Raw genomic sequence first — 22,492 nt, forward strand, 5'->3', positions numbered from 1 at the left:
TATACGTGGGATCACAATTGACTGGGGAGGTGCGAGGATTCCTTCAGCTTAAATCCTCAAAGAGAACACTTCCACATCTTTCTCCTGCCTACAAGGACTATGCTGCTATGTCCTTGGTGCGCTCTCAAGGGATGACTCTTGCTGCATCTACCTGGTGGTTTCTGGATATCTAATCAATGGATTGCAGAGACTTAATCACTCAGCAGTATGCCGTGCTCAAACCACATCGCTCCAGCGTGTTAACAACTGCACCGGCTCACAGTGGCTTAAAGTGTGGATTTCAAGGCTCCTTGCATGATAAACAGATCAAACCAAAGCAGAAAACTAAAGCTACATACACACACTACTGAGAGAAAGGAGTATTCCCACCATTTCACTGACTCCCAACCAATGCTTAACACATCACACAGTGGAGTGGATTAAAGTTGTTGCTAGTCACCCATGTATTTCTCAATTCTCACTGAAAGATATTCTTTTATGGATGGAAAGGTCTCCCCCACCTAACAGTGGCATGCTTCATCATAGGCCAGTCCAACCCACCTAGCAAAGATGATGCTGGCTTGGCGGTTTCAACCATAACCCCACAGGAGAACCTGCTCCTATTGGGACAAGGAGATTAGAATAAGTTTAGGAACCAAGGTTATTGAAGATGATTTAAAATACCTTCATGCCTGTATAAAGATAATACTTTATAAGTGTCAGCCTGTGGTAAGGTTAAAACCAAGTTGGTGGTGTAACAATTATCGCAATGAATCAATACACCTTAATCACTTATTGTATGTACATGCAAACATGTTTTGGCCTCTAAACAAGTCCTTTGATGGTAAAATATTTTCTCAAGCAAGTCTTTTCTTTTCTCAAGCTGCTGTGGCAGCACCGTTAAGTGGCCCTAAACAGGTGTGAGTGGTGGAGGACCCTCTTTGACGAACGTGTGACAATAAGGAAGACTCCATCCCGTAGTGACTGATGAGGCCTCGCCCTGACAACTGCAGGGAGATGCCTTGAGGACCAGGCAGGAATTACCTAGTTGCATGTAGGAGTGCACAACATGTAACGGGCTATAGGACATTAGGCTAATACTTCTGCCCTGACGAAGGCTGCAAGAGCTGCTTGAGAAAAGATTTTACGAGCCTATGATGAAGCATGCCACTATTAGATGGGGAAGGCCTTTCCATCCATAAAAGAATATCTTTCAGAGAGAACTGAAAAATACATGGGTGACGAGCAGCAACTTTAACCCACTCCACTGTGCGATATGTTAGACGGCCAAAGCTGCCATATGAGAAATTAAAAACTTCTCTCCACTTAGATCGTTAGGGTCAACACCTGGTTTTCATCTTCATCCAACAAGCTAAAAGGAGGAGCGGGCAGGTAGTAACTCACAATGGCAGCCAGACATTAGAAACTACGAACCACATTCAACTCTGAAAACAGTTAAAAACACAGCTAATTAATGCACCATGGCTATTGTAGGCGCATGTTTAATCTTAATAACAAACGCATAACAGAACACATCCATAACTCCACTCACCCGGTCTGTGGTGCAAGAGAGGAAGAGACGTGTCCGAGCCGGTGGAAGCCACTCTCTCCTGCTGCTTAAAGAACTCCAGGGGGTTCTCTGTCCGCTGCGCAATGATGGCTGCCGCCTCCTGCCAAAGAGAACCAGGGACAGGGGAGGAAGAAGGGGATGAGGGAAGAGACAGAGGAGGAAGAAAGTGACAGAGGAGAGGGCAGGGCAAAGGCGAATCAATGAGAGACATATTGAGCAAGTTGAAAAGGGGCAAGGAAGAGAAAACATAACAAAAGTGAGAAAGAGGAGAGAAAGGCAGAAAATTCAGAAGAATTGAGACCAAAAAGGATGAAGGGAGACAGTGAAAGAGAAATGGGGAAAGTTGGGGCGAGATAAAACATACGACATCGTAATGTTAATATAATTCGAGAAATAAAATCAATAAGATACCAAGTAACAAACTAAGAAGAGGCACACACCTAAAACCAATGTGAGTGTCACCCACTAGGCACGAGCGTCTCGGCGGTTACTAGAACCACAGAATCAGAGAATAGCACTTTCAGCTTTGCGACAGACACCCCCCAACCCTGACAGGCTCTTCTTATTTCAAAAGCGGCCTATTTTGGAATTTGCTGGATCCCCAGGTGAATCCGAATCACTGGCTTAGCAGTGCCCCTCAGTGGGGCATCTGTATAACCACCCTGGTTCTGCACTGCTCCCAACAATTGTACTCCTGAACCACAGATCTACTGCCCTGAAGTCTGATTCACTATTCTCAGGATAATGAGACAAACACTGTGCAGCATCCATGGCACTTCATGCTGACATTTAGCTCATTTCCAATCATTCCTAATTTTGGCAGCTAAGGAACCTGAAGATCCGCATCAAGTAAGTGGAGATTTAGGAGGAGCTACGAATTTAGTCCTATAAACAAAACGGGATCGCATTCCAATCTCCAGATTCCATATCAGACAACTTAAAAGTAACAAGTTATTTACCTGCAACAGTAATTTTGCAGCGTAGTCTGCCTTAAAGATGTACACAGTGTGCATAATGCTGCCATCTAGTGACAGCGCTCAGAACGACTACTTATTTTTGTCAAGGTTTTCTACTGTGGGCGTCGCAACAGACTTGTCTAAAATGATTTACCAGCATGTTTATTAGAAACCCACACCCTAGGCATGATTTTCACTTTTTTGTTTTTATCAACATTCTAAAAATGTTGTTTATTGCAGTCTATTAAAAGAACGAAGTTGTTTGCAAAATCATTTTTACAGAGAATGACCACTGCCTGGGCCGATCTGGAACATCGGAACGTGTGGACTCTCGGCTCAACCCAGGAGCACTGCTTTGTACTTCTATCTATTGCCCCCACAGCAAAAGACACTGCGGGCCGAGCTCGAACGAGCAAGACGCCATCTTGTATGTTACTGTTATCACAATTTTCACAAGTCAGTCGCCATCTTCGACATTCAGAAAAACCAGTAAATTCCCCTTGCAGTAAAGTCCCCATCCTTTTAAACCTCCACTCCAGAGTCTTCATACACGTTGTGATTCTGAGGAAGCCAACACAGAAAGTGGACCAGGAGTTCCCATCACAGTCTACTCACATGACGTGGCAAAAATGCAAAAATCATCATCCACAATTGTGGCCAGATACCATCAAATAGGTGTGTAGTAACTATTTTACAAGATTCGTCTCTGCGGTTTCCTCTATCCAGCCTTAGAGCCTCCCTTAAGTTAAAACTCCCTTTTCACTCTGTTGCCCTGTACTTTTGTTAGAATGATTCTGTTTACAATCAATGACACCTATTTCAGCCTTCCATCTTGTTTTTACGTTCAGATTACACTAAATTTGTCTCCGATTCTTCATACTTGGTGAACTTTTGCATAGCTGCCAAGTTTCCCTGATCCATTCTTGATGTGTTGCTCCAGTCCAGGTTTTTCCCTTGATTTCTACGACGTGTAGCTTTGTGTTATAATGGAATAAACAAGACTACATATACCAGAAGTCAAAGAAAAATCCTGAACTGAATCAGCATATGGTGCATGGACCTGCGAAACGTAGCAGGGCTGGTCTTGGCCTGGTCTACATCCTTCGAAGGTAAAGGTTTTTTTTGGCACCCTTGAGATGCCTCTTATGCTGGGGGGAAAAAATAAACTTTTCTTTCAGAACTAGACCTTATGCACCAGACTTTTGTTCACTCCAGGGTCACACAATCCTATTTCATTTTTATGTCAGTGATCGACAGTCTTCCTACCATAGTGATCATCAGCACACTGAAGGATTCAAGGCGCTTTACATTCAGAAGGCACGGACGTTCGTTCTAACTGCCAGTCTCTGTGGAAAATCTTTAGTCCCTGCTGCTCTCTAACAGTACACATTAATGGGTTTGTTTTATCTTTTTCACAAATTCTTTCACTTTGGTCTTCAATTGGGTTCCCTGCTCTGTAATCATCGCTGTCTTAACACTCGTCAGCCTTGTCCGGTCTACTGTTCCACAGAATACTATCCTAACGAGGTGTTCGGAGTCCTGCATAGCTATCCTGCCCTATATTTAAACCTGTTGCTGATGCTGTGGGGGTAGGCCCTTTTTAACTTGGCCAGGTCTTTGCCAGGAAAGTAGAAGGGGAGGGAGAAGGAGAGATAGAGAGAGAGACAGACAGAGAAGCAAGGGAAAAAGAAGAGAGAGAAAAGGACAGAAGCAGAGACAGCGTGGCTGACTGCAAGACCGAAAGGGTGAAAAAGAGAGAAAAGGGAAGAGTGACAGAAGAAATCATAGCGAGACAGCAAGAGAGCATAGGTAAGAGCAGGGGTTCAGGCAGGGCGAGGAAGAGAGGCAAGGACAGAGAGCAAAATATACTAGGAGAGCGTTAGTCTTAGACAGGACGAGAAAGAGGGAGAGAGACATGAGGAGATAGGTGCAGAGGACGAGAAACAGTAAGTAAGACAATAAGAGAGTTATAGACCGGGGGAAAAGAGAGAGAAAGAAAGCTACAGCCATGCCCAGAAAGTGAGAGACTGAGGACAGAGGTGGCAAGAGAGACACATACCAAAGGAAGAGGAGAGTGACGGACAGGTAGTGGAAGACAGAGAGGTGGGAAGATTGTGCATTTGTTTCTAGGACCTGACCGGCTGCTTGTGCACAGTACTCCCTGTCTTCCTCTTCTTCGGCTGTCATATTCCTTCTGACACTGATGTGTCTTGGATACCGAGGCTGTAGCCTTATTACTCCATATTCATTTTGAATTTTTAAGTCGCTGTTTTGTTTTCTTATTGATCTGTGACACTTTGTCAAAGGTGACGTTGGTTCACATGGTCAGCGCTGTGATGGGACACAGTAATCCCTAATGTAGTAATGATTTTTATATAGGGAGGTGGCCCCGCTGGGCGTGCCCTCCTTTGGGGGCTGTAGGCTGAACACAGCATTGAGCACGAGATGGAAATATTTACAGGAGACCTCCTTCTGAGGGATGCGATTGGATAGCACAGGGCAAATGATAACTGACTTCCTGTGAAAACATACCTCCACCTCGGATTCTGTCCTCTTCAGGTGAGTGCCCTCATCGTCCTCTGGCTCTGCCTGCAACAAAGTGAAAATATACAAAACAAAGCAATCAGCTGCAAACCAATGAAGCAAACGAAAAAGATCAACCAATTTATTTGCTGAAATCCCCTCAAAAGATTTATTTTACGCTATTTGGGCAAGCGCTCATCCAAAATGCATTTTTCTGCATTCTCTCTCTCTCATATTAATATTATAATCTAAAAGGCAGGAAACACAACTGACCTCTGACAATTTTGCACCGTGATCAGTGTTAAAGCCAGCATGCTGTGCACAATCCTGCCCTCTGCTGGGTGATCAAGTCAACCTGCGTCTGTGCTGAAACCCTTCATTTAGTATCTTCAAGTGAAATCTGATCTCCCCTTCTATCTTCGCCGCCGCCTGGGGCAGTATGTCGAAATATCGACAACAAAAATGTCATGGTACCAGAAGAGTGTGTCAGAAATTTCGAAGACAAAAATACTGAGGGGGTAAGTGCTTGTATGTAAGTAAACATTTACTATGCTTAACTCGAATATACATATCGTCAAGGTACATATGTGTGGAGTAAAGTAGAGTAAATCTGTACTTAGCTATATCAAGTCACTGTCCCAATATTTTTGTCCTCTAAAGTTTTCAGATGGTAATTTGGTACCACAATATTTCGCAGTCGACTTGATGGCGGAATACCTCCTGGAGCAGTCAGGTGCATCAGATCTGAGTTATTGCAAACACATTGCTACAAATCTGTTTTTTGGGCAAATAACGTTTTCTTATGTAGCATGAATACAATATGCAGATAATAGCAAGCGCTACATTCTAGGGGGCAGAGTTTGACGTGCAGAAATGTCTTAAATACAGGTCATAATGTTGCTGCTTGTCCCACCAGTGAATTTTACCCGGCACCTAACTTCGGGTAATCTTGATTTATAAATGTCGGTTGAATGCGAAGTACAGACAGTGTAAAATGCAGATGCTGTCATATGAAAGTGGTTTATGGCAAGGTGGCGCCATTAACGGCTTAAGGAGAGATGTTATTTCAAGCTAACCTTAAAGAATGCTTTGGGCGTTATTTCGAGTTTTTTCGGACCGGGACTCGGTTATAAACTGGTGGATATTCTGTGTGCTGTACTACAAGTGCCATTTGCGGTAGTGTGCCTTGTCCGTCAAACTCTGCATAAGCTCCTTTGTCTGCAATAGAACCCAAGGAAAGTGCTCCGGTTGGTTAAGGAACTTCGGGCCATATGTACGAAAGCTTTTTCCCATAGACACAGAATGGGTAAAATCCTTTCGTACATCTGGCCTTAATTTAGCTGGCCACACACCAATGGTGCATGCACGGGATATAATGATCCTCTGTCTGGACTGAATTATTCCCCGTCAGGTATCTAAAAGTTGTAGATCCCTCCCAAGCAAAGTACTAGGTTTGGGAATAGGATAATCAATGTCAGTGGCACTGGAAGAGGGGTGTGACCCCTCAAGTCCGTTCCATAATTTATAAAAGGGAAACAATTATCTCGGACTATGCAGATCACCAGATGTTAACTGACTCAACGGTTTCCAAACCCCGCCTGGTGACCTAGGCTCCATGATATACCAGGACGCTGCGCATGTCAAATTGGTTTTTAGATACACTTCTTTTTCCTTTCCATTAGATTTGCTCATCGGCGACCCTTCAAACCACATGACTATATCATGAAACGGTGTAGGTTAGTTAAAATACTCCCTGTTCACATTATTGGCGGGTGGTCATTTTAAATTGAAACTGGAGCGGCTTGCGCCCTTGTCCTGTGCTCAGAGGTCAGTTTGACCCTTTTCTCAGAGAAAATTACTGTGCATTTGTGAGATCCTGGAAGCGCCATCACCTCAATAGGATTGTGGGTAAAACCTTCTGTATTCTTTTCATCGGTCATTCTCCTTCTGCCTGCCCTCAATCATTTAACCTTGGTTTAGACAACATCTAAAGTACTTTTGAAGTGGTAGCTTCTTGATATTGATGGCTTACATTTAGAGTTCATGTGAGAGCAACCATGGACTTCTGCTGATTTGCCGAATTTTACCTTTCGGGACATACAGTTAACAGCTGTGATGTTAAAATGCCGGTCACCTTAACCGGAGGAAAAGTGCTCTGGTTGATTAAGAAACTAGCTTGGCTAGCCTACACCTTTTCTTGACCGCCCAATGACTAGCTGCTTTCTTTCTGCATTCTTGAGTGATTACATTGGACAATATACCTCCAGCGTGAAGTGAGGCCTGGGTAGAAAGTCAGCAAAAACAGATTAAACCATATGTTGAAGTCGGACAACACTGATAAAAGCATATTGGATTAAAACAAGTCAGACACTTAATATCAAACTGTGTAACATATCTTCTGAGTAGGTACTACGAGGCATCATACTATGTCCAACATGTGCCCAGTTGTAGCTTGGGAACCAGTTGTAATTGGAGACCCAGGCTTCTACAGGAAACCAAAAAAATACAGGCCCAGTTGGCAAAGCATTGTATGCTGTGCTCTAAACACCGAGAGTTTATTAACAAACGAACATCTTTTAAAGAAAATCTTGCTTTAAAAATGAACTAGATGTGTGCTTCTGGATTTCTTGTTTGTAAGGCTAACATAATCCCGCCTAGATCCAGTTAAGTCTGTTGATAAGGTTAGTAAGGGCAAATGAATCGGAGGCCCATACCCCACTGAAAGGAGATGAAAGGGGGTAGCTTGGGAGGTGGCGGGAAATAGTGTTTTTGGGGGGGGGAACAAATAGTACGAGAAAAAATGGAAAATACTCAAACAGAAAATGACAGTCGATGCACCCAATAAAACATTTTGCAACCATCTGCTTTACGCAAACGGATATACTCCTGTGGAGTAAGTGCAGCATTCAACGGATGAAGTGCAAGTGATGTGGTACAGCAGTCTGGTGTCACCTTTCAAAAACCAAGAATATTCACGCACAACTCACTAAAGTGGACGCAATAACAACAAGCATTTGCAATGCAACGGGTCTCGCGTTTGCTCGTATTAGAGCTGATAGCGTTGTAAACTCCTAACCGGGCTTTTCACTCGTAATGAAACCTATCAGCAAAAGTACAATTATGTACGTAACCGGAAAAAGTGCAATTAAACTGTGTAACAGGGTCAATATTATGTAAAGGGCTCGACTTCTGCCAAGCGAGATCGCGCTGGAAAAATAGAGAAAAAGTAGTCCACGAGCCGGACGGAAAACTGCGAGCCTCGCATGTTTTCTGTACTTGGTCGATGCGCTCGAGGAGGGCTATCCACTGGAAAAGGCATGACGTATGCATGCCTTCCACTAATGAAATCAAGCAGATTCTAACAGGCAAGCCCACGAGCCAATGAAAGACACTGACGTGACGTGGACAGGGCTCCAAGCCCTTTTTAATTCCTAAAGCGTCTCGCTTCGCGAAACGCAAGCGCATGCGACGCAGGCTCGACCCAAAAAATTAGACTGAAAGTGTGCTGTCCCACTTTTGCTGTTATCAAGCGTGCCACTACAGTGAGCACTTTGCATTTAATAATGTTTAGAGATGCATGTTTACGCCAAGGTGGCAGAAGGGTAAAGATCTCCATGGCTCATTTTACCCTTACAGAAGTATGCAGGAAAGCAATTCTCTGCTATTCTTGAGTATCTGGCCAATAAATAAATACACCCCTTAAAGACCAATTCGCACAGATTATATTGTTTATTATTCCTCTTCCTATATCTTCCTTTCCAAACAAATCGTCATGGAGATTCTCAGTGTTGGGAGGCTACCTGCCAGGCATGGTGGGTTTGCGGGGGGAAATAAAAAATAAAAAGTGGCTGGCAGGGGTGTGTGTCAATAGGAAAGTGAGAACCAGGGCATATTAGCCAAGTACAAACAATGTATCCTTTATCCCAGTACAGACAAAAAATAGCAAAAGTTGCAATACTTGTGCTACGAAGTCATCAGTCTGGCCATTTAAATATTACAGCATTGCTCTAGGGATCTTGGTCAGGCAGGTGTTTTGTTTTACTGAAATTCCTGCCTTAAACCAACTTTAATAGTTAAGTGACTTACAGTGTACTCTCAATTAAACTTCTACATGATCAGCAGGTGGTGCTAAAATGTTGATTCTGCTCCTTGAAAACATATATGTAGGAACACCTTAGTTCCGTTTGCCCCATCCTTTCTAGAGTTGTCCTCATTCTGCTAAAGCAGAACCCCAAAGTGTATATATGTCACTCACTGGGATTTTACGTGAAGAAACCGATGCTAACATGACCTATTATCTTTTTTAACCATCACCAATGGAAGTAATAAAACATAATAAAGATATTTAGAACTTAATCAAATTCTCAAATCGTCAATAAATGCATAGCATCCCCTTCACACGTCTTCCCCCGTTTTAAGTTCATTACGCAAAGCTTAAGAACACCAACTTAAAAAAAATTACACCAATACAATCTGCCGACTAAAAAACATTTTATAAACAAAAGCATGGGACTACTTGTACTCCGGTAACAAAGTCAGGGTTCGATAAACTTAACAGGGAGAGTGCGTGGGACCTCCAGAGTAAGTCATAAGGCAAACAGGAGTGCAACACCAGGCGAATGGGACTTAGAGACGATATTTCTGAAGGTCCAGTTGGAAGAAAGTGGCATGTGAATACGACAATGAAAAAGGTGGCAATAAAGGTAAAGAAAAGATACTTGCTGTACATGACAGTTTCAGTGATGCCTGGCCCAGCTGTCGAGGACGAGTGTCAATGAGTAGGTGACTTGGTGAACTGTCAAAGAGTTGAGGTCCAAAGAGGAACAAAGACATGGGGTAAAAGAAAGGGGGGTGTATAACAGGGTCGATATTATGTAAAGCGCTCGACTTGTGCCAAGCGAGATCGCGCTGGAAAAATAGAGAAAAAGTAGTCCACGAGCCGGACGGAAAACAGCGAGCCTCGCATGTTTTCTGTACTTGGTCGATGCGCTCGAGGAGGGCTAGCCACCGGAAAAGGCATGACGTATGCATGCCTTCCACTAATGAAATCAAGCAGATTCTAACAGGCAAGCCCACAAGCCAATGAAAGACACTGACGACAGGGCTCCGAGCCCTTTTGAATTCCTAAAGCGTCTCGCTTAGCGAAATGCATGCGCAAGCGACGCAGGCTCGACCCTAAAAACGAGGAAATACCTATTGACACTAGTGATGGCGCTTCTTCACAAAACGTGTCTGCTTCTGGTTTAAAATGGATATAGCTAAAACTTTTGCAAATACACCACAGACTACCGAAAGTGCAGTGATGCCAAATAAATGACACGGATCGTTATACAAATGCCAAAAACAAACTCAGAATAAACAGATTGTATCCTGGAGAGTACAATTGTTTAACCAGTTATGGGTGCAGCTCTTGGCACGGAAAGTGGCAGACTGGACGTGAGCTGCAATAACTGATCGGGAATGTGTCTGGTTTTTATGGTATGGGAATGTTTAAGTTAAAATGAATACCAGAAATAAAATGAAAATAAATGTGTAGGAATACGACATCCTGAGTGTGATGTGACATCCTGGAAGAAAGTGGAAGTGGACCTGGGGGTAGGGCTATGAGAGCCTACAAGAGAATTGAAATAAATAGGTTATTGTAGGTAAATGTGACGGGTTGGGAGTGAAATTAAATGGCAATGGGGAAACGTAACAGATCTAAATAAACTGGAAATTAATCTGTTAGGTGTGTGAGAGGGATCAGAAATGAAGATGAGGGAATGATTCAGCCTATTAATATGTGGACCTGGCAAGGATGTAAATTATTGTCACTATAGGTGAATGTAACAACCTAAGAGCGGTAGAAACTACTCTATAGGAAATGTGAGACTGAGTGGAAAGGGGGGTCTGGAGGGAAATTAATTATGGCCCTAAATGTGACCGTGACATCGTGAGAAAGAATATAAATGAATGTGAGTGAAAATGGCAACATAAGAAAGAAGCAAGGAAAAGGATCCCATAACGAAATCTGACAGCTGGAACCTGTAGTAACACGACGGGGGCTGAATTTGATAGCCTTATGGGTAGAATGGGGTAGTCTAAAAGGGAAAGGAAAAGCAGACTCTGGTCATATGGTGGTTTTGCTTGTAAACTCACCATGATGGAGTTCGTATGATGCAATCAATGACTCTACTGAGTTATTTTGATACTTTGAAAAATGCTCTGCCTTTTAATCTCCAAAATATTTGCAAGTATACAGTGCAACAGCACAAATTTCTTTAGGGGCAAAATATTGACATTTTTAGTAACTGCATAAATCAAAATGTAACGTATGCCCATGTTCCTATAAGAGCTGTCAATTCGGTTGCCCTTGGACGTAATGTCCAGTGGCAGAGGGTCACAGAATGACCTGTTTAATTATGAAAATGTCACTTACCCAGTGTACATCTGTTCGTGGCATCAGTCGCAGTAGATTCGCATGTTCTGCAATAGCTCGCCATCTGGTGTTGGGCCGGAGTGTTACAAGTTGTTTTTCTTCGAAGAAGTCTTTCGAGTCACGGGACCGAGTGACTCCTCCTTTTGTCTCCATTGCGCATGGGCGTCGACTCCATCCTCGATTGTTTTTCCCCGCAGAGGGTGAGGTAGGAGTTGAATTGTAGTAATAGTGCCCATGCAATGGAGTGACTAAGTATGCACTTATTTAAGGTTGAGATGATACATATATAAATAATTGAAGGTAACTTCCAAACTGCTACAGGCTCCCGGGGAGGCGGGTGGGCACATGCGAATCTACTGCGACTGATGCCACGAACAGATGTACACTGGGTAAGTGACATTTTCAGTTCGATGGCATCTGTCGCTGTAGATACGCATGTTCTGCAATAGACTAGTAAGCAGTTATTTCCCCAAAAGCGGTGGATCAGCCTGTAGGAGTGGAAGTAGTCTGAAATAATGTCCTTAATACAGCTTGACCTACTGTGGCTTGTTGTGCGGATAACACGTCTACACAGTAGTGCTTGGTGAATGTGTGAGGCGTAGACCATGTGGCTGCCTTACATATTTCTTGCATTGGGATGTTTCCTAGAAAGGCCATGGTAGCACCTTTTTTTCTGGTTGAGTGTGCCCTTGGTGTAATGGGCAGCTGTCGTTTAGCTTTAAGGTAGCAGATTTGGATGCATTTAACTATCCATCTGGCTATACCTTGTTTTGAAATTGGGTTTCCTGCATGAGGTTTTTGAAATGCAATAAAGAGTTGTTTAGTCTTTCTGATGTTCTTTGTTCTGTCAATGTAATACATTAATGCTCTTTTGACATCTAATGTATGTAGTGCCCTTTCAGCTACGGTATCTGGCTGTGGAAAGAACACCGGAAGTTCCACTGTTTGATTTAGATGGAACGGTGAAATAACCTTTGGCAAAAATTTAGGATTGGTCCTTAGGACGACTTTATTTTTGTGTAGTTGTATAAAAGGTTCCTGTATAGTAAACGCCTGAATCTCGCTTACTCTTCTCAGGGAAGTAATGGCGATGAGAAATGCCACCTTCCAGGTTAGGAACTGTATGTCGCAGGAGTGCATGGGTTCAAAAGGTGGACCCATAAGTCTAGTTAGGACAACATTTAGGTTCCATGAAGGAACAGGTAGTGTTCTTGGTGGTATAATTCTCCTAAGGCCCTCCATGAATGCTTTAATGACTGGTATTTTATATAGGGAAGTTGAATAGGTAGTCTGCAGGTATGCAGATATTGCTGCAAGGTGAATCTTAATGGAAGAGAAAGCTAGGTTAGATTTTTGTAAGTGAAGCAAGTAACCCACTACATGTTCTGGAGTTGTGTGTAATGGTTGTATTTGATTAATATGGCAGTAGCAAACAAACCTCTTCCATTTACTTGCATAGCAGTGCCTGGTGGATGGCCTTCTTGCTTGTTTTATGACTTCCATACATTCTTGGGTAAGTTGTAAGTGCCCGAATTCTAGGATTTCAGGAGCCAGATTGCTAGATTCAGCGATGCTGGATCTGGGTGTCTGATCTTTTGGTTGTGCTGTGTCAACAGATCTGGCCTGTTGGGCAATTTGATGCAGGGTACCACTGATAGGTCTAGCAGCGTTGTGTACCAGGGTTGCCTTGCCCAAGTTGGTGCTATCAATATGAGTTTGAGTTTGCTTTGACTGAGTTTGTTTACCAGGTAAGGAAGGAGAGGGAGAGGAGGAAAAGCGTAAGCAAATATCCCTGACCAGTTCATCCATAGGGCATTGCCTTGGGATTGTTTGTGTGGGTATCTGGATGCGAAGTTTTGGCATTTTGCGTTCTCCCTTGTCGCAAACAAGTCTATCTGAGGTGTTCCCCAGAGTTTGAAATAAGTGTTCAGTATTTGGGGGTGAATTTCCCATTCGTGGACCTGTTGGTGATCTCGAGAGAGATTGTCTGCGAGTTGATTTTGTATCCCTGGTATAAACTGTGCAATTAGGCGAATTTGGTTGTGAATTGCCCAATGCCAAATTTTTTGTGCTAACATGCTTAACTGCGTGGAGTGCGTCCCTCCCTGCTTGTTTAGATAATACATTGTTGTCATGTTGTCTGTTTTGACGAGAATGTATTTGTGAACTATTATTGGTTGGAAAGCTTTTAGTGCTTGAAAAACTGCAAGAAGTTCTAGGTGATTGATATGCAGTTTTGTTTGATGTACGTTCCATTGTCCTTGTATGCTGTGTTGATCGAGGTGTGCTCCCCACCCTGTCATGGAAGCATCTGTTGTTATTACGTATTGTGGCACTGGGTCTTGAAAAGGCCGCCCCTTGTTTAAATTTATGTTGTTCCACCACAGAAGCGAGAGGTAAGTTTGGCGGTCTATTAACACCAGATCTAGAAGGTGACCCTGTGCTTGAGACCACTGTGATGCTAGGCATTGTTGTAAGGGCCTCATGTGCAGTCTTGCGTTTGGGACAATGGCTATGCATGATGACATCATGCCTAGGAGTTGTAATACCATCTTTGCTTGTATCTTTTGTGTTGGATACATGCGTTGTATGATGGTGTTGAAATTTTGAATTCTTTGTGGACTTGGAGTGGCTACTCCCTTTGATGTGTCTATTATGGCTCCCAGGTATTGTTGTACCTTGCGTGGCCGAATCTTGGATTTTGTGAAATTGACGGTGAACCCTAGTTTGAAGAGGGTTTGTATGATATGATTTGTGTGTTTTGAGCACTCTATTAACGAATGGGCCTTGATTAGCCAGTCGTCTAGATATGGGAACACATGTATTTGCTGCCTTCTGATGTGTGCAGCGACTACCGCTAGACATTTGGTAAAGACTCTTGGTGCGGTTGTTAATCCGAAAGGCAGTACCTTGAATTGGTAATGTATTCCTTTGAATACAAACCTTAGGTATTTCCTGTGCGATGGGTGAATTGGTATATGGAAATAAGCATCCTTGAGGTCTAAAGTTGCCATGTAGTCGTGCAGCTTTAGCAATGGCAATACTTCTTGTAGTGTGACCATGTGGAAGTGGTCTGATTTGATGAAAGTGTTGACTACTCTGAGGTCTAGGATTGGTCTCAGTGTTTTGTCCTTCTTTGGTATCAGAAAGTACAGTGAGTAAACTCCTGTGTTTATTTGTGTGTTTGGCACTAATTCGATTGCATTCTTTTGCAATAGTGCCTGCACTTCTATCTCTAGGAGATTGGAATGGTGTGTTGTTAAATTTTGTGCTTTTGGTGGTATGTTTGGAGGGAACTGTAGAAATTCTATGCAGTAACCATGTTGGATAATTGCTAGAACCCAAGTGTCTGTAGTGATTTTCTCCCATGCTCTGTAATAATGACCTATTCGTCCCCCCACTGGTGTTGTGTGGAGGGGGTGAGTGACATGTGAGTCACTGTTTAGTAGTAGGGGTTTTGGGGCTTTGGAATCTTCCTCTATTTCTAGGGAATTGCCCTCCTCTATATTGTCCCCGAAAACCTCCTCTATACTGTCCTTGGTAACTGGACGGTGTGGCTTGTGAGGTGCTGGCTTGTGTGCTTTGACCCCGAAACCCCCCTCGAAAGGGCGGTTTACGGAATGAGCTGTAATTCCCTCTGCTCTGCGGGGAGTAGAGTGCGCCCATGGCTTTGGCAGTGTCCGTATCTTTTTTGAGTTTCTCAATCGCTGTGTCCACTTCTGGACCGAACAGTTCTTTTTCATTAAAAGGCATATTGAGAACTGCTTGTTGAATCTCTGGTTTAAATCCAGACGTTCGGAGCCATGCATGCCTTCTGATAGTTACAGATGTATTAATTGTCCGTGCAGCTGTATCTGCAGCGTCCATGGAGGAGCGGATCTGGTTGTTGGAGATGGCCTGTCCCTCCTCAACCACTTGTTTTGCCCTATTTTGGAAGTCTTTGGGCAGATGTTCAATGAGATGTTGCATCTCGTCCCAGTGGGCTCTGTCATAGCGCGCAAGTAGTGCCTGGGAGTTCGCGATGCGCCACTGGTTTGCAGCTTGTGCTGCGACTCTTTTACCAGCTGCATCAAACTTGCGGCTTTCTTTATCTGGGGGTGGTGCATCTCCAGATGTGTGAGAGTTGGCCCTTTTCCTAGCTGCTCCTACAACAACAGAGTCTGGTGGCAGCTGTGTTGTGATGAAAGCCGGGTCTGTAGGAGGCGGCTTATACTTTTTTTCCACCCTTGGTGTGATTGCCCTACTTTTGACCGGGTCCTTAAATATGTCTTTTGCGTGCCGGAGCATACCAGGGAGCATAGGCAGGCTTTCGTAGGAGCTGTGGGTGGAGGAGAGTGTGTTGAACAGGAAATCATCCTCGACCTGTTCTGAGTGGAGGCTTACGTTGTGAAATTGTGCTGCTCTAGCCACCACCTGAGAGTACGCGGTGCTGTCTTCTGGTGGAGATGGTTTTGTAGGGTATGCCTCTGGGCTGTTATCTGACACTGGGGCGTCGTATAGGTCCCATGCGTCCTGGTCTTGGTCACCCTGGCTCATGGTGGTGTGAGCTGGGGAGTGTGATGGCGTTTGTGCTGGTGAAACGTTAATCACGGGTGGAGGAGAGGGTGGTGGTGTAACTCTTTTCACCACTTTTGGTTGTGGTGCTTGTTCCGTCTGGAACTCCAACCTTCTCTTTCTCCTAATGGGGGGAAGGGTGCTTATTTTTCCTGTCCCCTGCTGAATGAAGATACGCTTTTGCGTATGGTCCGCATCCGTTGCTTGTAGCTCTTCCTCAAACTTATGCTTCTGCATTTGGGAGGTTAGCGAGTGCTCTTCTGTATAAGAGCCTGAAGCTGGGTCGCTTGCAGTTTGTTTCGGCGTCGAAACTGTGTCTGCGTGTTTTTTCGGCTCCGAGGTGACTTTTTTCCTTTTCGGGGCCGAAACCTCTCGGCGTCGATCTGTTTCGGTGCCGCTGTCTCGGCGTCGAGCCGTATCCACACCGGCATCTCGGTGTCGAGGCTTGTCTCCAGCACTTTCTCGGTCCCGAGAAGGCTGCGTGCCGGTGTCTCGACCGGAGTCGGACGATCTCGGCACTGTTTTGGCCTTTTTCGGTGCCGACGGTCGGTCACCGAATTTATGGGTGGAGCCATGGCCTGGTGGCAGTGGCGTCCCCTGGGCCTTGTAAATGTTTCTTTGTGTGGTTTTCGACGTCTTACTCACGGTTTGTGTGTCGTCGAATCCTTCGGAGTCTGAGTCTTGGATCGAGAAGGTACCTTCTTCTTCCTGTTCCTCGAACTCCCGTCGGGCTGTCGGTGCGGACGCCATTTGAAGTCTTCTGGCTCGACGGTCTCGGAGTGTTTTTCTGGACCGGAACGCACGACAGGCCTCGCAGGTGTCTTCGCTGTGCTCAGGTGACAGGCACAGGTTGCAGACCAAGTGTTGGTCTGTGTAGGGGTATTTATTGTGGCATTTGGGGCAGAAACGGAACGGGGTCCGTTCCATCGGCGTTCTTCAGCACGCGGTCGGGCCGACCAGGCCCCGACGGAGGATCGAAAAATTACCCCGAAGGGCACCGGAGCTCTTCGATCTTCGATGCGGTGTTGAATGTAGGTATGCCGATCCCGAACGCAACAATACCGACGAAAATCTTCCGAAATTAACTATTTTTTCTGTTCCGAAACTCGGAGCGACAGGAACACGTCCGAACCCGATGGCGGAAAAAAAACAATCGAGGATGGAGTCGACGCCCATGCGCAATGGAGACAAAAGGAGGAGTCACTCGGTCCCGTGACTCGAAAGACTTCTTCGAAGAAAAACAACTTGTAACACTCCGGCCCAACACCAGATGGCGAGCTATTGCAGAACATGCGTATCTACAGCGACAGATGCCATCGAACATATTAATATGGCAGATCGCTACTTGCAACTCCCTTTCTTTGGGTATGGGCACGGGATGGTGGCCCTCAAGAACAGCAGTCCACCACTTCTGCATTCGCATTCCCAACTGGACGCATTCATTTTTTTAAGCAGCCCTTGATCCTTAACAGGAACCAAAGCAGCTTTAAAAATGTTTCCTATTAGAAAATACATTGGGGGTGCAGGCAGTGGTCCCCTGGACCATTGCTTGCTCTCCCCTACGCCTCCAGACAAAAGTCTAAAAGGGGAAGCTGTCTTCCTGGGACTGCTTCTCGTTTGTGAATGAGTTATCACCTCTTTTGAGGTGTCAGTAATTTTTCAATGGTTTGTGGCTGTAAATGCAGTTGAAATTAGGAGACGACATCCATTTCAAGTCCCTTCCAACTAGCTATCATTATATTTCAATCTTATCCCCATTTCTACTGCTATATTTTATTAGCCAAAAATCTGATTCAAGTAAAGGAAATTAAGGAACAGAAATTGTTCACTGTATTTTTCAGAATTATGTATATTTTGTGTGTGCCGAAACAGAGTTTCACCAAGTTCAAGGCACTGGAGAAAAAGACTGCCCGCACCTCACTCTCTGTTAAAAGTGGTCCAGCCAAAGACCAAACTAATTATGGCCACCACTGACCATATCATGGCAGACTCGGAGAATGAGCCTCACTTGAGGCTGCGTACAGATGTCTCACCCTTGTAAACTAAGCAAGCAAGTGAATAAATGGTATAGAAAACTCATTCTGTGATCCACACAGACTAGAGGCTGGTATCACACGGCTTCTGGACAGTCTGGAGCATTACATGGGGTTAGAAGCTTACTTACAGTGCTGCAGACAGCAGTGACATCAACAGAGTGCGAAATGTACAGGGAATTTCCAAGCCAGAGCAAGCATTTGCAATGCAACAGGTCTCGCATATTTCAAACAAGTTAATTGTCATCTTTTGACAACAGTGCCCACGAGCAAAAACAAAAGAAAACATGAGAAGAAACTGAGGAAAGATGACTTGGCAAAATAAAATAAAGTTAGCTTAAACAAATAAAAGTGCAATTTTGTGCCTGCTGGGCACATTTTTGACAGTCACAAGGCTTCTGTTTGCAGGGCACTCGAAGGTAAAAATAACAACTAGTACCTCGATCACGTAAGGAGCAGCGGACGGGCACTAATTAAGTTGCATCAATTAGTGCTTGATCCCTGCTACCCACAGAGAAACGGAAGTGATGCCAGGTGGGCCTTGACGAATCACAAGGCTGTAAAGAATAGTGCCACCAAACCAACAAATGGTGGGCGACAGGCAAACTCCAAGCCCCGTACTGAACACAACAGAGTCTCGCAAGCGAGACGCATGTGCTAGCGCATTCACTCGCACGCTCAACCCTAAAAATGTGACCTTTAACACTGACCCTCCAATGGGGGTCTACGATGGGAGATAATCAAATGTCACAGACTGTGGTGCATTGGTGTGGGAGGAGGTTTTCCGAATATACTTACCTGGGGACACAGCAAGGTTTTTATTGGAATTATTGTGAGCACCCTAAAAATCATAGCAACGCAATTAAATAATCAAGGTAGTTTCACTTTCCCAACTCCTCCCTCACTGGGTAACAACTCTGCCTCCAACACCTCCCCTCTCCCCGATGCCACCATAGTTACTGCTCCCAACTGTTCTGGCTTCTTGCAGTGCTATAAACAAAGTTAAAAGTCCTGCAAGATGGATGCCAAACACAGGAGAAACAAACACACCCTTCATTATCCTGCTATACACACTAGAAAAACTTTACTTCCCCTGCCCACGCTCACCAGAAATTCACTTACAAAGACAGACTGCTCCTTTAACCTCTGCCTGGCCTCCTCTTCCTCAAGCGTCAGCTGCTTCCGTCTGCAAAAAATGAATAAAGGAAAGATTCAGGGCACAGAGGGAGGATTCACGCTAGGAGAGAGCAGCAGCATCATTCAGAAAGGTTTCTGTGTCCATCTGCCGAGGTGGTGAACACTGCCCTGCACAAGCTTTGCTACACAAGGGCCTAGACTGTGAAACCACAGAGGGATGGAACTCTGGCAGCCGCAGTCCTAGCTTTGTAGCTTTGCCCAGCCGGGTCCTCAGTGTGACCTTCTAGTAGTGGTCAGTGTCTGCGTTTGTAGGCCTCCTACCAGCACCATAGAGTTTCTTTCTATGCCTAGTCTGTAAATGTAACTTCACCTGGTACCCACAGTCCCCCTGGGCACAGGCAGTAAGGTCTGAGGAGGGGAGATGGGACTGGTGCTGCAACACCCCCGAAATAACAGTGCAGGAATTCAGAAGGTGAATGAGAAATCACTTGCATTCAAATTTTGTTTTTATCTGGTCACATAAGCCGTGCTTTCAAAGATAGAGATCAAATGTCAGCCTATGTCTTCTCACAAATTGTTACTTATTCTTTTAACATGGAGATTGGAGTTTACTTTTATTTGAGTGACCTCAAATTGAGATAATTTTTATAAAGTGAACTATGTGAGAAGCTTGCTGGGCTACAGGAAGTGTGAAGTAAAGGCTTTATTTAGGATGTCAATGTTTTAACCAAAAAACATTTAAATATCTGTAAATGAAATGCACACATATTTCAAACTATGTCAGTAGTTAGGAAAGCACTAATGAAGCACTTTTTTTGTAATTTCCTCATATGATAGCAAACCAAACTTTTAATGGGATCACAATAAATCAAGGCATTTTACTTGGTTATGCACACAATACATATTTTCTGAAAACGCACATGATAGATATTCTCTGAAGCCAAATTTTTCACATTCACGTTGGTGTGCTATGTAGTTTTATCATTAAATACAGAAAAATAATGGAAACCTTCAAACCTCTAAGGAAAAATGATCATACTCTCTGTAAATAAAAATGGAAGATCAGTCCATGGATATATTTCAGAACTGTTTTAGTGATCATATTGGGTTTATCTAAAAAGTAGTTCAACAAACAAAAAAAATAACATTTGCAAATTTTGTACCCACATCAGTATAAATTGCTGGGCCCTTGTAAGCTGATGGCTGCTGATCATATAAAAAATGTAGTAAATTATTTTATTCTTTGCAGTATTATACAGTGTGAACTTGGCTCTAGGATATTAAAGTGCTTTACATGGGCACCGGGTTACACTACACTTTTTGTTTCAGTGCCCAATTAGGTGGTTTTCCCAGGCTGTCCGCTCGAGATGTTATGCCTTAGCCCCATAGATTCCGTGCTTCATGGGCGTAAGCTACCCACTGACGTCTGACCTGTAGCATTTTTAATCATACATCTAATAACAATTCACAGATACTTATTTATGATGATTCTTCACCAGTGACATTGCCTTGGGAAATGTATCTGATTGGCTATAGGAGTTTGTCGTTAAATCAATACCAGTGGCATTATTTTTCCACAAGGGAACAAAATGTGAGCGACTGCTCCGACTTGCTTTGATGAAAGAAAGCAATCATTGCCATAACTCTTCTGGAGACAAGCACTACAGATTGTGAATATTTGATCAGCACTTGGAAAAATGTTTAGCAGTACATCTTGTGGCTAAAATGCATAATTAGATGTCGCCAACTCTTATTTACCGCCTTTGTCTCCTGTCCTTCCACGAGCATTTGTTTTCTCTATTTTTTAGTCCTTAAACAGAGGACAGTCTGCAAATCGTATTGATATTTATTTCTAAATTTATTGCAGCCTTTATAAGGTGGTTCAATCTAGTTTTAGCTCTGGCCTTTTGGGAAGCTTTAACTGTTTCAGGAGACCATTGTTTTCCCAAACATTTGTACATAATAAAGATACTCTAGAAAGTTTGTCTTTTGATCAGCATTTTCCAGCTATTTTTCTGTAAAGTGTCATTTACATTTCCCTTCACCCCCATCAAAGCATATAGCATAGGGCAAATGATCAGCCCACTTTACCCCATTGGCTCCATTCATATTGTGTGATTGTCCAAAGCCTGTGCACATTTTTTACATCGGTGTAAAAACTGTTCCTTTCACATCTGAATCAAAATAGCCCCTTTCACTTCATGGGCATAGCAGGCGCACAATGCCCTTTTAATGAATTTATTTTTTATCTTCACTCAAAAAAACCCACACTATTTGCTTAGACTACCTTTCGGCAATCCAGTTAGATAGTGATTTATTTTCTATCTCCTTTATGAAGTTGCTGTTATATTAGGGATAAAGTACGCCCTGCCAGCCATTATAAAGATACTGCAAGTCACTGAAGAGTTCCATAACCATATAGAGGAGCAAGGCGAAAGGGCCAGTTCCTCTATAAGGTTATAGAAATACAAGGTGACTTGCAATATCCTTATAATGTCCAGCAGTGGGTACTTTATCCCACATAATACATGATCACACCATCACCTGTCACACAAACCACTTAAAACCCTGCTGCATAGCTCTTTCATGTGACAAAGAGATTGATTACAAACATGAAGAATTAAAAATAAAAGCAATAGTGCAAAATTAAACACATCAAAAACCTTTAGATATTTGTTGTAAACAGATATTAAAACAGTTCAATAGTAGCTCGGAATGTGTAGAAAGTAAGCTATACGAATAGAGCAGAAGAAAGAAAAGCAACATTGTGTTTTTCGTTGAGTTAAACAGCTGCTACAATTATGCTCATAACTTAACCTGCCTATCACTTCTGCTGCTGGCTGTAGCAGCAGGCATTGTGACATCAAACCTCGACTGTAGTAACTTATAATAGTCATGTTCTGACAACTCTTCTATAGAATCGGCAACTGGATGCGCCACAAGTCACTGATTATATTAGGGATAAAGTACCCCCTGCCGCACATTATAAGGATATTGCAAGTCACTGAGGAGTTCCATAACCATATAGAGGAATGAGGCCAAAGGCAGAGTTCCCTTATAAGGTTATGGAACTCGGAGGCGACTTGCAATTTCCTCATCGTGTACGTCAAGGGGCACTTTAAATACATGGTCATACCATCACCTTTCCCGCAAACCACTTAAAACCTTGGTGTGCAGCTCTTTCAATGAAAGAGCAAGCATGTTTGCAAACATGAAGATTAAAATTAAGACCTCTAGTGCGAAATTAAACACATCAAAAACCTGTAAACATTTGTTGTAAACACATTAACAATTCAATGCAAGTCCTTTAAAAAAAAAAAAA

General features: G+C 43.6%; 1 protein-coding gene across 9 annotated transcripts in view; it reads right to left on the bottom strand.

Annotated features, from left to right (window-relative positions):
• The window catches only part of DBN1 (drebrin 1), a 181,318-nt gene that overhangs the window by 21,027 nt on the left and 137,799 nt on the right, over positions 1-22,492 (bottom strand). For 5 of the 9 annotated variants that reach the window (XM_069244501.1, XM_069244498.1, XM_069244496.1 and 2 more), the window contains 3 exons: positions 19,141-19,219; positions 5,038-5,094; positions 1,532-1,649 (listed from right to left, as the gene is read on the bottom strand). In XM_069244501.1, the coding sequence (XP_069100602.1) occupies positions 1,532-1,649; positions 5,038-5,094; positions 19,141-19,219 (254 nt within the window). The remainder of the gene's footprint in view (positions 1-1,531; positions 1,650-5,037; positions 5,095-19,140; positions 19,220-22,492) is intronic. The other 4 variants (XM_069244499.1, XM_069244500.1, XM_069244497.1 and 1 more) reach the window with 1 other exon arrangement.

The sequence above is a fragment of the Pleurodeles waltl genome, chromosome 7, assembly GCF_031143425.1.
Source record: "Pleurodeles waltl isolate 20211129_DDA chromosome 7, aPleWal1.hap1.20221129, whole genome shotgun sequence".
NCBI lineage: Eukaryota > Metazoa > Chordata > Amphibia > Caudata > Salamandridae > Pleurodeles > Pleurodeles waltl.